Source organism: Hyperolius riggenbachi, chromosome 1 (genome assembly GCF_040937935.1).
Source record: "Hyperolius riggenbachi isolate aHypRig1 chromosome 1, aHypRig1.pri, whole genome shotgun sequence".
NCBI classification, from domain to species: domain Eukaryota; kingdom Metazoa; phylum Chordata; class Amphibia; order Anura; family Hyperoliidae; genus Hyperolius; species Hyperolius riggenbachi.
Genome location: NC_090646.1, coordinates 230,963,598 through 230,980,007, shown reverse-complemented (window position 1 = coordinate 230,980,007; position 16,410 = coordinate 230,963,598). Strand labels below are relative to the sequence as shown.

The 16,410-nt window shown below is 43.2% G+C and overlaps 1 protein-coding gene across 5 annotated transcripts in view; it reads right to left on the bottom strand.

The window, feature by feature from the left end:
- The window catches only part of TBCK (TBC1 domain containing kinase), a 330,567-nt gene that overhangs the window by 102,020 nt on the left and 212,137 nt on the right, over positions 1-16,410 (bottom strand). For all 5 annotated transcript variants that reach the window (XM_068231246.1, XM_068231264.1, XM_068231255.1 and 2 more), the window contains one exon: positions 2,625-2,800. In XM_068231246.1, the coding sequence (XP_068087347.1) occupies positions 2,625-2,800 (176 nt within the window). The remainder of the gene's footprint in view (positions 1-2,624; positions 2,801-16,410) is intronic.

Below are 16,410 nucleotides of genomic sequence, written 5' to 3'. Positions count from 1 at the left end.
TTGAGGCATAGGCCCATATGCAATTCACTTTTTCTCCTAAGGGATAGTTTCACAACTTGTAAATGAAATACATGCTAGCAAGCAAGAAAACAGTAAAAATAATTTTGATAGTACATTTTAATCTACTTTGTGGTACTTTTTCAATTGTAAAATGCTCAAAAGTTATTATAAATAGTACATGAAAAATGATCTACTAGGGGACAGGATATCAAACAAAACATGATTCACCAGACTGAGACTTCACTGCTCCCCGATGCTGATGAATTCTGATGCTCACATGGCCATTGTAGGTGTTTTTCGTGATGGATGTGGTCAGAACAGGCACCATGACCATGTTCTGCAGCTATGCAGCTTCATATGCTGCAAGCTGTGATGCACTGTGTGCTCAGTTTGTTCTGAACTGTCTTTGCATTGATGAAGATCAACCAATCCGAAACAGTCTGTATGCATGTTGGATTATTGTGGCTCTGTATATTTAACAAGCTGCCACATCATTGCATTCCAGTGGATCTGGAGGTGTGTTTAGCTTACAGGGACAACAATGGGTGATTTGCATATTTCAGCAGTGATGCACTGGGAGACACCTCAGAGCTCACTTCAACCTGAATTGTTGCAAGTACTTTCTGTTTTAACTTCTCCAGGACCGCACCACGTCAACGGGCGTGGCCGCGGCGGCAGCCCCAGGACCGCCTTACGCCAATTGGCATCAAGTCCTGAGGCTGCAGTTTGCAGGAGATCGGGGGACAAGAGAGCGATCGGCTGTCATAGGCAGAAGCCTATGACAGCTGATCACCAGGATTGGCCGGCTGGGGGGAGGGAGGGCTTTCATTAAATAAATAAATAGTATAAAAATAAAATAAAGATATAAATATTTATTTAAAATAAATAAACAACTTGGGGGCGATCAGACCCCACCAACAGAAAACTCTGTTGGTGGGGGGAAAGGGGAGGGGGATCACTAGTGTGCTGTGTTGTGCGGCCCTGCAGCTTGACCTTAAAGCTGCAGTGGCCATTTTAGTAAAAACGTGCCTGGTGTTTAGAGGGGTTTACCACTGTGGTCCTCAAGTGGTTAAGAAAGCAAACTTTTGTTTTCCTGAACTGGATTTTCCACGCAATACGACTAAATTACCTAGCCGTTGCTTTCCACACACACATCAGTGAACATTTGCCACCCATAATACTCTCTTGCCATGAGCAAGCAGCTAACTTTGTGCATCATCGTTCCCTATAATGTTAAACTGAACATATAAAATAAAATAAAACATTTTCTTCATTAAATAAAAAACAAGTAGGCAACATGTCCCCTAAATAAGGATAGGCAAATTCCAACAATAGTCCCATAACATCAAGATTTCCCCACCTTTGTCAGGCTGATTTCGAACTAGTGTTCCCCTCAATCAGATAAATTGCTGCCCTCCCCCCTTTTTTTTTTCCAATTATATCCCTTTAGCCCTCTAAATGCCCCTTTTAGTGCACTCTACAGGGTTCCCTCACCATATTGCCACAAGTAACAACATTCCCCTTGTGTCCTCCACAATGACAGGCAGGAAGCACGCACCCCACATAGCACTTAGGCAATGTTTCCTCCAAATAACATAAGTAGGGAATGTCCACCTACCAGCAGTAAGGCAGTGACTCCCAAAATAACATAATTAGGCAGACTGTCCCCTAAACATCGGTATTCAGTGGTGCCAATACAAGTAAAGACAAAAAGGTCAGGCCTCTCTGTCCCCCACAGAATCAGTCCTTCTGAAAACAAAGCTGGAACTACAAGGAAAGCATTGAGTGATCCAGCTTAACTAATGGAACAGAGAGTACATTCGCTGCATCCAAGCAAATATGAAGCTGCGAGTGTTGGTTCTACTGTAGCCTGCACCCTTAAATTAAATAAATATGCTTTGAAGGACAGAAAAAAGGCTTGGTAGACCAGATTCAGCCTGGGCCGTAAACTTTTTTCTTAGTTGATTGGGAAACCCACACTTGCAAATCTCCATGAAAAAATTGCAAGTATCGGAAAACTGATGTTGTTTTAATGGCAAAGGATGGTCACACCAAAGATTGACCAGTTTCTGTTTAGTAGAGAGCAGATCTACATCCTTTGAGAATTAATCTAAGCTGTAGCTAAATGCACTCAGCAATTAATGAGCACAGATCATATGCAGTATTTGCCTGTGCTCAATATCCCCAGGTATCAAAGACTGATCAGGGAATCCCTCTGTGATGTCTGATCCCCTCCCCCCAAGCATAGACTGGCAGTCAGAAGCAATGTTGAAGTAAATATCATCTAACCTCTCTCTAGTTCCAGCAGAGACTGTTGTTCCTGTGTCCCATTCTCATAGTTACATAGGTTGGAAAAAGGCATATATCTGTAAAGTTCAACCTCACTGCACCTCAATCCAGAGGAAAGAAACACAACAAGGACAGAAACTATCTTCCTGACTAGATCAAGTCATCTTTCCAAATGTAGCAGTCACAAGACAAGTATTCATCTTTAAAAATGTGAATACGCACACACACACACGCACGCACGCACGCACGCACACACACACGCACACACAAGATATGAAAAATTACATACAACAAGTTCTTAAGTCAGAAGTAATTATCATATTATCCAGACATACCAAGTCAGTCTTAGAGGAGTCCTGGTAATCAACAGTAAAGCTAGCTGGGGGTCTGCTCATCCCGTTGTTGTCACTTGCTGGCTTTGGTAACTGGGCATGCTGCCTGTAAGTAGCACTCTTTGGTGTCCAGCAGAAAAGGTTGATTGACTCTCTGACACATCGCTCAATGTCAATTTCTGCGAAAAATATAAAATACACAAAACATACAATTTAGAATGCACGTTTTCTCTTCTTTCTGCAACAATTATATTCCAACTACGGTTTAGATTGCATGCACCAATTAAACAAAAATGCATACTTTGTTTCTTACTTAGCTTCTCGAAGATTACTTATACCAGGAACATGCTTCAAGACTTGTTCTGGTAGATGGAACTAATACAAGAATACAACCCATGATGGCTGAATCACTTACCGTGTATATACTGGAATATAAACCCAGATACTGGGACCCTCGAAGCATGGCCGCACTGCGCCTGTGCAGTAGCACAGACCCGCTTTGGCTCCAGCAAAACGCCCCAAAGCCTGATTGGGTCTGTGCTACTGTGCAGGCGGCTTGCACAGTAGCATGGACACGATCGGACTCTACTGTTAGGGCCTGAGCCAACTAACGTAGTTGGATAGGGAGCCAGTGCTGGGATTTACAGAGGGGGTGTGTGGCTGCAGAGCTGTGAAAAGAATGGATGAGTCAGGCAGCCACGTTCATAACTGATTGAAGGGAGGAAATGCAGGTCAAGGGGAGGCCAGACAGAAGGGAGCTGTAGGGAGTTGATATCTGTGCTTCATACACTTATCTGTAGTGTCAAACATCAAATAGGTTTTCATAAAAATTTGATAAAATTAAGACAAAGAAAAAAATGAAAATGTTGTACAACAATGATAGACATGTGATGTAAAAAATGCTTTTTTTCATCTGTTTTAGGAATTTTTGTTATAAGGCTTTCAAATACTCAAATAGTTATATTTCTTTTTTCTTTAAATCTGACAATATTGTAAAGGGTTAATCTGTGGCCTTGCTCAATACCACTTGCATTCAGTCACAGCCAGCAATGTTAAAGCACTCCAAACACAACACACAATAAAGAGAATCAAGGACAGTGCTTATTAACCACTTCGCCATATCTGGACGCATATATCCGTCCAGATAGGCAGTGGTGCTGCAGCCGTGTGGTGCGCGCGATCGCGCGCGCTCCCGCTGCCTCCCGCTGCCCCCCCGATCAGTGAATGGGAATATAATTCCCATTCACCGATCTAAGTCCCCGGCAGAAATACCGACGCTTTCTCATCAGAGAGCGTGGTATTTCTGCCCCCAGGAAACTTCTTATCTTCTTTTTAGTTCCTAGATGCGACATCGTTCGCATCTAGGAATTTTTTGAATGTGGCCATCTTGTGGCCAAATAGTAAACTGCACCCACATACCTGTATTGAATAAAAAAATACATTACATTACATCTAAAATTGGCTATTTACCTCCCAAACTAAAATTACCCAAATACATTTTTGTATTAACCCTCCTGGCGGTTTGCAAAAAAATCGCCAGGGGGCAGCAAATCTTTTTTTTAAAATTTTTTTTTTTTTTCATGTAGCGAGACAAAGTCTCGCTACATGATAGCCGCTGCTCAGCGGCATTCCCCCAGCCCCTCCGATCGCCGCCGGCAATCGGAGATCCGGAGATCCCGTTCAAAGAACGGGATCTCCTGGAGGGCTTCCCCCGTCGCCATGGCGACGGGCGGGATGACGTCACCGACGTCATCGACGTCGTGACGTCAGAGGGGACTCCGATCTGCCCCATAGCGCTGCCTGGCACTGATTGGCCAGGCAGCGCACGGGGTCTGGGGGGGGGGGGGGGGCGGCCGCGGCGAGAGGAATTGCGGCGGATCGGCGGGTAGCGGCGGCGATCGGGCACTGCACGCAGCTAGCAAAGTGCTAGCTGCGTGCAGCAAAAAAAAAATTATGCAAATCGGCCCAGCGGGGCCTGAGCGGTGCCTTCCGGCGGCATAGCCCGAACTCAGTTCGGGCTTACCGCCAGGAAGGTTAAAAAAAAAATAAAAAAAATTACAATTAAAAAAAAAAAAAATTACATAAATAGTTACCTAAGGGTCTGAACTTTTTAAATATACATGCCAAGAGAGTATCTTATTAATTTTTTTAAAATTATAAGCTTGTAAATAGTGATGGACGCAAATTGAAAAAATGCACCTTTATTTCTAAATAAAATATCGGCGCCATAAATTGTGATAGGGATGTAATTTAAATGGTGTAATAAGCGGGACAAATGGGCACATAAAATGCATGGGTTTTAATTACTGTAGCATGTATTAATTTTAAACTATAATGGCCAAAAACTGAGAAATAATGATTTTTTTCCATTTCTATCTTAATCTTCCTGTTAAAATGTATTTACAGTAAAGTGGCTCTTAGCAAAATGTACTACCTAAAGAAAGCCTAATTAGTGGCGGAAAAAACGAGATATAGATCAATTAATTTTGATAAGTAGCGATAAAGTTATTAGCGAATTAATGGGAGGTGAACATTGCTCGGATGCATAAGATTTTCGAAGCTGTAGGCTGAAGTGGTTAAATAAAGCCATATTACATTGAAATTAGCCAATCTATTTACATAGGGCATACAGTAGAAGCAAAACAAATATTTGTGTACATGGTCACAATACCGAGCAAGAGAAAAGTAAAAGCAAGCATGAGAAAAGTAAAAGCAAGAAGTTTAGTCCTTGAGGTATAAGTTTTTCCTTTTTGCATGTAGTCAAGAAAAAGATGTCGCTGTCCAGTTGAAAAGTAAATCTTACTTCTTATTGTACGTCTTTGTCACTGCTATGGTTTTTTTCTCATGTTTCTTTCCTTCATAAGAAGCCAGCACATTTCTGTGGATATTCTGGACAACTGCTCCATGCAGGCCACAGCAACATGAAGGGTGTAGCAATAGGCTTTCCAGCTTTTATTTTTTACAATTCTGATTCTTTTAACCTCTTGACGACCAGCTAACGCCGATTGGCGTAAACTGGTTGTCTGCGGGTTTCCATGGAAACGTCAGTTCACGGAGGGTGTCTCCGTGAACAGCCGTAGAGCTGCCGATCGCGGCTCGCCGGCAAAATGTAAACACGCGGGGAAGAAATCCCTGCTGTTTACATCATACGGCGATGCTGCGCAGCAGTGCCATAAGGCAAATCGGCGATCCCCGGCCTCTGATTGGCCAGGGATCGCCGGCATATGATTGGCTGAATCCTATCCTACAATGCATCCGTCCTGCGTCACTCAGAGGGAAAGGGAGAGGGAGGGAGCGCCGAAAACGCTGCGGAGGGGGGCTTTGAAGAGCCCCCCCCGCAAAGCGCAGCAAGCTGGCAGCGATCAGACCCACCCAGCAGGACATTCCCCTAGTGGGGAAAAAAGGGGGTAAGTCTGATCGCCCTGGCATAATCCTGATCTGTGCTGCAGGCTGGAGAGCCCACGCAGCACAGATCAGACAGAAATCCCCTGGTCGTCAAGTGGTTAATGCATGTTCTGTACATATCCATCATAAATATCAATGTCAGTAACATTTATCGAAAGTGAAACTTGCAAGCTCTCACACATAACTTAAAGGAATACTATCGATACCCAAGTGTTCTAAAATGACAGTGTGCAAATAATGTCTAAATAGCTGTGTAAACATTTTCCTACTTTTCATGTTAAATATCAGAGGCAAAAACTGTAATTTATTGAGGGTAGGATTTAGCTATATTGGGACAAATCAATTGCAGAAGGGGTGTCTGCTTCAATGCACAGCCAGAGTTGCATATCAGACTACAGAAAGCAAATATCAAACATATCAAACTCTGAAAGCAAAAACAGTATGAAAGGCTGTGACATTTAGTTACATTTCCTCTGCTCTCTTCAGACAGGTCAGTCAGAAACACAGGACACAGGATCTGCAGCTGTTGGGAGCTCTCTTCTCTGTCACACACAGAGCTACACATAGAGTTAACTGATCAAGTGTGAGGGGAATTTCCCCTCTCCTCATGGCTCAGTCAGCAGTCAGTTTTGGCGTCAGTAAACTTTGAATGTATTTTGCTAACAGTAAACAAAGAAGTTGCTACTAAAATGTATACACCAGTACAGGGTCGGACTGGGACACTGGGGGCCCACCAAAGAAATTTCAACCTGGGGCCCACACATCCCATGATTGCAGTGAAAAAAGGGCGTGCCCATGCACCGGAAGGTGGGCGTGGTCATGATGTATTATGGACAAGGCCAAATGTACATGATCTTAGCAGCATTGTAATTCAGAGACACTGCTGCCCAGCAAAACTTTGCATAGAGTCCCCTCTTTCAATATAAAGTAATGTCCTATTTTGCAGAGGTTGCGACCACAGAGGTTGCGACCGCATCGGGGCCCTTGGGTCAAAGGGGCTCCGACTGGCCCTCCCTCAACTACAGTATTACCTCTCTATTGGTTCTTTTCTCATAATTATCACTTCTATAGATACTTTGAACAGTGGTAATCATTAACAAGCTATTTCCCATCCCCTTCTTGCACCTCAGACGCTGTAGTTGCCATTGGCAGGTTTTGGTGTGTCGTATCAATTGTTATGTATAGAGTGCTTGGGGGGGCCCCATTGTAAAATTTGCATCGAGGCCTACAGCTCCTTAGCTACGCCACTGCTCTCAGCATGAGTGATTACAGCACTGAGAAGAGAATTTTTGTGCTGCAGGCTCTGTGAGAAATGGAGGGGGGCCACCAGAGACCTGGAGGGGGGCCCACCGAGGGAAAAAAACTGTACTACTGTGGCCCAGTCCGACCCTGCACCAGTACTTAGCAGCACTTCCCAAACAATTCCTGTGTCAATTGAAAAAAATATGTGAATCGATAGTATTCCTTTAAAGGGAACCAGAGATGAACGATTCACACAAAATAAACATATCAGTTGATAGCTTGTAAAGAATAAATGCTCTACCTGATAATTTCGCCACTCTGGTGTGACTTTTTGAGTGTTTTTTATCCATTATTGCTCCAGGAAATATCCAATATGGCCGCTGGCTCATACCTGTTCTACCTCTGGATTATGAGTTGTTCTGGATGTGCTGTCTAGCATCTGAGACTATAGACAAGCAGGGCTGCTGCAGCCTTTCATCTGTCTGCTTTCAACTATTATTCTGGTATGCTGTGTGGCTGCCTGTAGGAAGTGTCTCTGATAGAAATGAAACTGCATACAGTAGATAATAAATGGCTGCGCACTGCACACAGATACACTGTTTCAGAGCTTCTTTCTCGGCAGCAGCAGCCCCTCCCATGTCAACAGCTCTGAGTAAGGAAATCTGATCCAGGAGGTGGCAGGTTTGGGCTTGAAAAGACTCCACAGAAGAGTGACTCAGCTATAATGATTCCAGGTCAAACCTCGACTGAATCAGTCGGTGGATTCTTATCACAGTTGATAACAGATAGATTAGACTGAGAAGAATAAAACTAAAAGCAGGGTAGGTGTTTACTATTTCACAACATAGATGTATGAAGATCCGGCACTGCTTCTAGCTTTAAAAAGAGCTTTATTGCCAGCGGCTCTTTCAATATGCAAAAAAGTTTCCAACAAGTTTCCAACAAGGTAGTCAAGAAATATTTATGCGGTAAAAACATGCAAGGTGCACATACCCGTTGTGGTTAGTGAAGGCTGTGGGGCATGGTGGTAAGAACGGCCCGCCTAACGTCCGTTTCGCTTCAGTAGCGTCTTCAGAGGCAGTGTGGCAATTCACGACTGTCCGTTTCCAGGTTAAATACTGCATGAGGAATCATTTCCGGGTCGCATCGTCGCTTCTACGCGTACATAAGTACGCATGCTCCCACTAACGTACGCATGGATGCGTAATGACGTCAATGGAGCATGCGCACACTTCCGGAACTTCCCTGCGTCGTTTTATGCTTACGTAATTACGCATACAAACATCGATGTACGCATGCAGGCGTATAGACATCGATGGGAGTACGCGAACCATGCTTAAGATTGCCGTTTACAAGTCGGATCTAGCAATCTGCTACATGGCCACAAGGTGGCAGCACAAACGGGTATGGGCTCGTGTGTTAACAATTTAAAAAAAATAAAATATATAGGGGAATAAATCTGCACATCAAGAGATGCAAAAAGCTCCCACCAAAAAATTGTTGAGGGCTTCATGGAGCTAAGACTGGGCAGTGGCCCCCCGCTGTCAGGAATTCGTTTAAGAGAATATTTTCTACTAATTAACATAATCAAACCAAGTCGGAGACCCACGTCCCAATCAGCCCCATTATAGCACTCCCGATGCGCAGAAATCGCCCCTACCCTAAAAACAACAACACTTCTTACAGTAAAGACATACAAATGGACCTACTCTATACTCTCAAGTTTTAAAGCTAAACTATACTTTAAGGATCCAGGAAACATGCCATTTCTATATTTTCGTTCAGGCCTAAAGGGCCCATCGCATCTGTTTTTATGATCCAATTGGATTCCTTTCTTAAGAGTAATCGTTCTCTATCTCCTCCTCTATGTGGCACTGGCATATGGTCTAAGCCAGCAAAGGTTAGGCAGTTCGCATTGCTTCCATGAGGCCAGTATCAGGAAATACATTCTTGCATCGGACCAGCTAAGAGCCGCTGGCAATAAAGCTCTTTTTAAAGCTAGAAGCAGTGCCGGATCTTCATACATCTATGTTGTGAATGAGCTTGATATCTTCGTTTCTTGATCCTGAGCACGCTGTGCTGTACATGTGCGGATACCTGGTGGAATCTATGCCTTTTTGTTTTGCAAGCTGTGACATATTTTGAGTGCCGCCGTAGTGCCAGTCGCTGTACCCTCCATTGTTACTAGCTGTTTGTATCTTTTCTTTTGACTTGAGCACACGGCATGCAGCGGAGAGACACTTGCAATGATAATGTATCTAATGATAATGATAATGAAGATTTGGATCTAAAAGAGGATTTCTCAGATTCCAGTGGGGAAAGTGTAGTAGAAGAAGCTGTGGAAGCCGGAAGGCAGGATGCAGAAAATTTGTTTGACAACCCAGCTGTCTTGACTACGCGGAATAAGGTTGTGGGAGCTAAGGTGGCAGAAATCAAACTAGGGAGGCTGTGTGAAAAAGTTAAGATATTTTGGACAGTAACTACTCTTAAAAAATATAAAAGTAAGAAAATTGTGGCAAGAGGGTTCAGGAAGTATCAGGAACCAGCAGAATACCAAAATGATACTAAGTTCATGGAAAGATGGCGTGAAGCACATCTAACATACGTAACAACTTTACAAAATATAGTCCTAGAAAGGACCGAAGAGGAGCATACAGGGATCCAGAAAGAAATAAGAGATCTGAAAGAGCAATATAAGGGTCTCGTAGACCAGGAACGCTACAGTGGAACCCTAAAGAAAATCGATAAAAGGCTAGCCCCAATTCAGGAGGAAATAAAGAAAAGGAAATTACAAAAATATCTTAGAGATACCGACGATTTTAAGGGTGGGAAAGAGTTTAATTGGGGTTTTACCAGACCACGGTTTGGCAGACCTGGAGGTCCGAGACCACAACGTCCTAAGAAAGGTTACTGGACGACAGACACAGAGACCAGTGAAGAAGAGACTGCAAAAGTAATACCCAAAAATAATAAAAAAGGCAATCTTGAAAATAATCAATCAGAATGTGCGTCCAATCCAAAGAGTGCCCCTTTAGGGAAAAAACACGCAGAGGAAGGGGCCGTCTCAAAAGGAAAAGGAGGGAGGCAGCTAACTTTGGAGGACAGCCAGAGCAATCCAGTCCAACAGAAATCAAAGAAAAGGAAGTACTACAGAGGGAACAACAAATAGAAATAGTCAACTTGAGCAAGACACCACTACCGATAGCATGCAAATCAATATTGAAGAAAGGACTCAACTTTTCGGTCACACAGAAATTTGACTTTTGCCGTTTTAAGGTGGATCTCTATAAGGGAGTGAGAAAGATGAGCATAAAACATTTTTTTCTGAAGAGAGAGACCTTTCTTCAAGCTAAAGCCGAAGAAGCGTCTGTGGGCCCTCTGGGGTTTACGCCAAATGCATCTTGGACAGATGAGGATCTGGGGAACTTGAGGATCTTGGAGGAACTTCTAACAGATAATAGGGAGCATAGTGAACAAACCCCCCAAATAGAGGATCACCTAGAAAGCCAACAAAAATTTATACCTTGTAAATCAATCAAACCATTCCCGGTGACCCAGGGATCAGCACTTGATATCTTTCAAAGTCTAGTGGAGAAGGACATTAAGGCCCTCACATACACCCAAGCAGAGCCCAACCTAAATCAGGATGAAATGAAAGCTCTACAATGGTTTAAGGAAAGACCGGAATTAATAGTCAGAAAAGCTGATAAAGGGGGAGCGATAGTGGTACTCACAGCAGAGCAGTATAACAAAGAAGCTTTACGCCAGCTAAATGACCCAACAACGTATAAAAGATTAGCAGGGGATCCAACTTATAGGTTTCAAAATGCTATGAGGTCGCTACTGAGAAGGGGGGTGGAGGGGGGCTTTCTGTCCAAGAAGCTAGCAGAGGATCTTTTGCCAGAGTTTCCTAAAAAACCTATCTGGTACCATTTACCAAAGATCCATAAGTCCCGGACCAATCCGCCGGGACGTCCCATTGTATCGGGTATTGGTTCCCTCACCGAAAGATTGTCTAGGTGGTTTGGACCATCTCCTGAGGCCCTTGTTAGGACGGGTGCAGTCCCACCTTAGAGACACATTGGACGTGCTTGAAAGCATAGAAGATGTGATCTGGAGAGAAGGGGATGCTTTGGCAACCATAGACGTGGTGAATTTATACAATCGCATACCGCATGATATCGGAGTCTTTGCTGTAAAGACGTTCTTGTCTCAGACTGACAAAGATGAAAACTTCATTGATTACATATGTGAATGCCTCTATTTTGTACTTACGCACAATGAGTTTATGTTCGATGGGAGGTGGTACTGGCAGCTGTCCGGCACAGCTATGGGGACCTCGGTATCATGCACATACGCCAATCTTTTTTTGGCATGGTGGGAGGAGAGGTATGTGTATGGTACCGATGTTCCCCATGGGGGAGGCCTCAGGAGATGGTCCAGATACGTGGACGACGTGCTGGTGTTTTGGTCCGGGACTTATGAGATGTTTATGCAATTTATGGGCTACTTGAATGATGGAAAAGAAAACATGCAATTTACGCATGAATTCAGTAAGGACAAGGTAGCCTTCTTAGATCTAGAATTATGCATAGTAGAGAACCAACTAGTAGCAAAGGGCTACAGGAAGCCAGTATCAGGAAATACATTCTTGCATCGGACCAGCTATCATCCATCTCACGTCTTCAAATCACTACCGTATGGCCAGTTTTTACGCCTGCGCAGAAACAATACCACATTTGATGATTTTCTTGAACAAGCAATGGACCTTAGAGCAAAGCTATTGGATAGGGGTTATACTCAGATAGAATTAGACCAAGCAATACAAAAAGCTAGCTTGATAGATAGGAAAGATATAGTGAAAAAGAAAAAGAGGAAAGAAACAAATAAAAACATAGGAGAGAGGTTAGTGTTCTCATTTGACTATAATCCAATGGCAGACGCAATAAGGCGCAATATTTTAGAGAAATGGAATATAATAAAACAGGATCCATCCCTGAAAGATATTTACAAAGAGCCACCCCTGATAACTTTTAGACGAGCCCCAACCATAGGCGATAAAGTCACCTCCAGTGAGTTCACGATGCCAAGGGAACTTAACTGGCTAGAAAGAGGACAGACCAAAGGTAATTATAGATGTGGGCATTGCTCAATTTGCCCACAATTAGGCAGAGGGAGAAACGTACGAGTAGGTCCTGTAGACACGAAAGTACAACACTTTTTTACTTGCCAAACAAAGTTCGTGGTTTATATAATATGGTGCCCATGTCATCGGTTTTATATAGGTATGACAACTAGAGAAATGAAAACGAGAGTGTTGGAGCACTTCAGATCTGTGGATTCAGGGAAAGGATGCCCAAGGCTCATAGAGCATGTCAGGATGGCTCATGGAAGCAATGCGAACTGCCTAACCTTTGCTGGCTTAGACCATATGCCAGTGCCACATAGAGGAGGAGATAGAGAACGATTACTCTTAAGAAAGGGATCCAATTGGATCATAAAAACAGATGCGATGGGCCCTTTAGGCCTGAACGAAAATATAGAAATGGCATGTTTCCTGGATCCTTAAAGTATAGTTTAGCTTTAAAACTTGAGAGTATAGAGTAGGTCCATTTGTATGTCTTTACTGTAAGAAGTGTTGTTGTTTTTAGGGTAGGGGCGATTTCTGCGCATCGGGAGTGCTATAATGGGGCTGATTGGGACGTGGGTCTCCGACTTGGTTTGATTATGTTAATTAGTAGAAAATATTCTCTTAAACGAATTCCTGACAGCGGGGGGCCACTGCCCAGTCTTAGCTCCATGAAGCCCTCAACAATTTTTTGGTGGGAGCTTTTTGCATCTCTTGATGTGCAGATTTATTCCCCTATATATTTTATTTTTTTTAAATTGTTAACACACGAGCCCATACCCGTTTGTGCTGCCACCTTGTGGCCATGTAGCAGATTGCTAGATCCGACTTGTAAACGGCAATCTTAAGCATGGTTCGCGTACTCCCATCGATGTCTATACGCCTGCATGCGTACATCGATGTTTGTATGCGTAATTACGTAAGCATAAAACGACGCAGGGAAGTTCCGGAAGTGTGCGCATGCTCCATTGACGTCATTACGCATCCATGCGTACGTTAGTGGGAGCATGCGTACTTATGTACGCGTAGAAGCGACGATGCGACCCGGAAATGATTCCTCATGCAGTATTTAACCCGGAAACGGACAGTCGTGAATTGCCACACTGCCTCTGAAGACGCCACTGAAGCGAAACGGACGTTAGGCGGGCCGTTCTTACCACCATGCCCCACAGCCTTCACTAACCACAACGGGTATGTGCACCTTGCATGTTTTTACCGCATGAATATTTCTTGACTACCTTGTTGGAAACTTGTTGGAAACTTTTTTGCATATTGAAAGAGCCGCTGGCAATAAAGCTCGTTTTAAAGCTAGAAGCAGTGCCGGATCTTCATACATCTATGTTGTGAATGAGCTTGATATCTTCGTTTCTTGATCCTGAGCACGCTGTGCTGTACATGTGCAGATACCTGGTGGAATCTATGCCTTTTTGTTTTGCAAGCTGTGACATATTTTGAGTGCCGCCGTAGTGCCAGTCGCTGTACCCTCCATTGTTACTAGGTGTTTACTATCATGTTCCCACTGATAAATGTAATAAAATACATGAGGGTGCTTAGTCTCTGGTTCTCTTTAATGAAGTCAGGTTTATTTACCAGAACAAATGTGTTAGGCTACGGTTCCATTAGACAGGTATTTGTATGCCGCAACAATCTCCACAGTGTGTTAATGCGAACTTGCATCCAAAACTCCCCGCCGTGACATTGTGCAGTTATGAAGATTGATTCAGATGCAATGTCTGTAAAAATTCAGCAGGCTGCAGTTACCCCCCCCCCCCCCCCCCATGTGAATCAGAAGCAGACTATTTCTTTAAATAAGCTGTAATTCTGCATCTGCATTCATGCATTTGCCAAATGTCGGGGGTAGAAAATTGACAACTGTACAACAGAGTAACATGCATACACTTAAAAGCACTGCGTGTAATCTGGGCTCAAGATATTGCCAATAGTAGAATATGGTTAATGTTAATGATATTCTACTATCGCCCTATCTCATACTATCCTTGTCAAATAAAGTGGATTCTGATTCAGTAGCTGAACTCCACTGCCGCTATCAGTGCTGCTACACATCGATCTTCGGCGCTCCCACAGTAGTCACTGCCACTACTAAGAGTTTGGCTAAACAGCAGCCAATCTCTGGAGCTCCTGCCGCATTCACCATCGTTACCCAGAGTTCAGCTATTCTATAGCCAAAACGCAGCACTCAAACTACTACCCAATGTGACCACTATTTAATTAAATTTACATTGGTATCGCTAATATCTGTGCAGTGCTCAATTTCTGGGCCTCGCCTCATGCCCAAATTACCTGTTTCAGTGATCTACAGCCTAGACAAAATATTCCATGGTAAGTGTCTAACAGAAGCTTTGTGTGAGTACAATGTCATTAAATACTCAAAACCCTGGAACACCCTATCTGAAAATTTGACTATAGCCGAAATTTAAATTCTTCAAAGAGTGATTACGTAAACCAAAGGTGAACGAGGAAAGGAAAGACCAACGTTCAGAGGTATGTGGATCCAGCCTCTATTTTTTTATATATAACTTTTTATTCGAAAAGCGGATATACATATCAACTACACAACATAGTATCACAGAAGTATCAACATGTACAAGAACGTGCGCATCAGTCTATCGCACAGAAAGTAAGTACAGTACAAAGCCAAAACAGCCAGTTGGAATTAGCCGCCACAAAAAATTGAATGGAAATATCAATGCTAAACAAGGGAAAAGAACAAAGACATGAAATCCATAAGTTCAGAGTATCCATACAGTTTCAATCAATACTGTCATATTCCTCTGCAGTCCACCAGACCTCCCAAGGCTGCCAAATGTCAGTAAATTTATCTAAGGAATTGTTCAACGTGGCTATAAGTTCTTCCATTCGCTTTACCTCCAAAATTCTATTAATCAAAGCTCTTGTTAGCGGGGTCTGGGAGTACCATAATACCTCAATGCCTTTTAGCAGTGTTGAGAATAATGGCCATAAGTTTGCAGGCCAAACGTGATTGTTTCAGGAGTGGGTAGAACAATAGCATGATTCTATTTGCTTTTTCCCATATCCAACAAGGGAGTTGATTAATTAAAACTAGCGTGCTCATCAGCGTGAGTTATTTTTCAGGAACGCAAGTTGATTTCAGCACACACTACACGCGGTCCTCTCTGCGTAGTGTGTTCTCTTAACTTACGCGAGCTAAACCTAATTGCTGTGCGATAGCATGTAGCGTGGCCGTGAAAGCCCACTAGTGCATCCGCTACTACGTTAATTAACATAGTAGTAGGCGCGTTAGTGAACTATCGCAAACGCACTACATGCTGTCGAGCAGCAATTAGGTTTAACTCATGCAAGTTAGGGGCGCACGCTAGGCAGAGAGGACCGCGTGTAGTGTGCGCACGCTAAATTTAACTTGCACTCCTGCAAATTAACTCGCACTGACGGACATGCTATATTTGATGAATGCACCCCCTAGATTCTCAGCGACTAGGTCTCCAGAAAGGAATAATGCGTAAACACTCCCAGAAAATATGGAATAGAGTACTCAGGGCTGTCTCGCATCACCAGTAATACTGTAGTTTTTTATCAGTTTAATACACAATGACCTCATAAGTTATATATAGCCATATATTTAAATGACACAACATGTAAACGCAAGCACAAAATAATTAGGGGTTTTGGGGTTTAACTAAAAAAACATCAACTTAGAAACAGTGCAGCAATAGGAATGTTCAAACTATCGTTTTATTTTTTATAAAAGGAAGTAAGACTATAAAACTGAAAAGGATGTGCTTGCGTACACACCCTGGGAAGATTTATTATTTCAGCTGAAGCCTGTTCCTTTAATCTGTCCCCAAGTCACCTTTTGCAATCCATAAATCAGTTATTGTCCATGGTCAAGGTAGTAAAGGCCTGACAGCGTGAATAAATGACCTGCTTTACAGCATTTCCCAAGCTGCTCTCACAATCATTTAATAATTTGCGTCATCCGATCACAAAGCCTGCATGACAAAGATCACCGTGGCA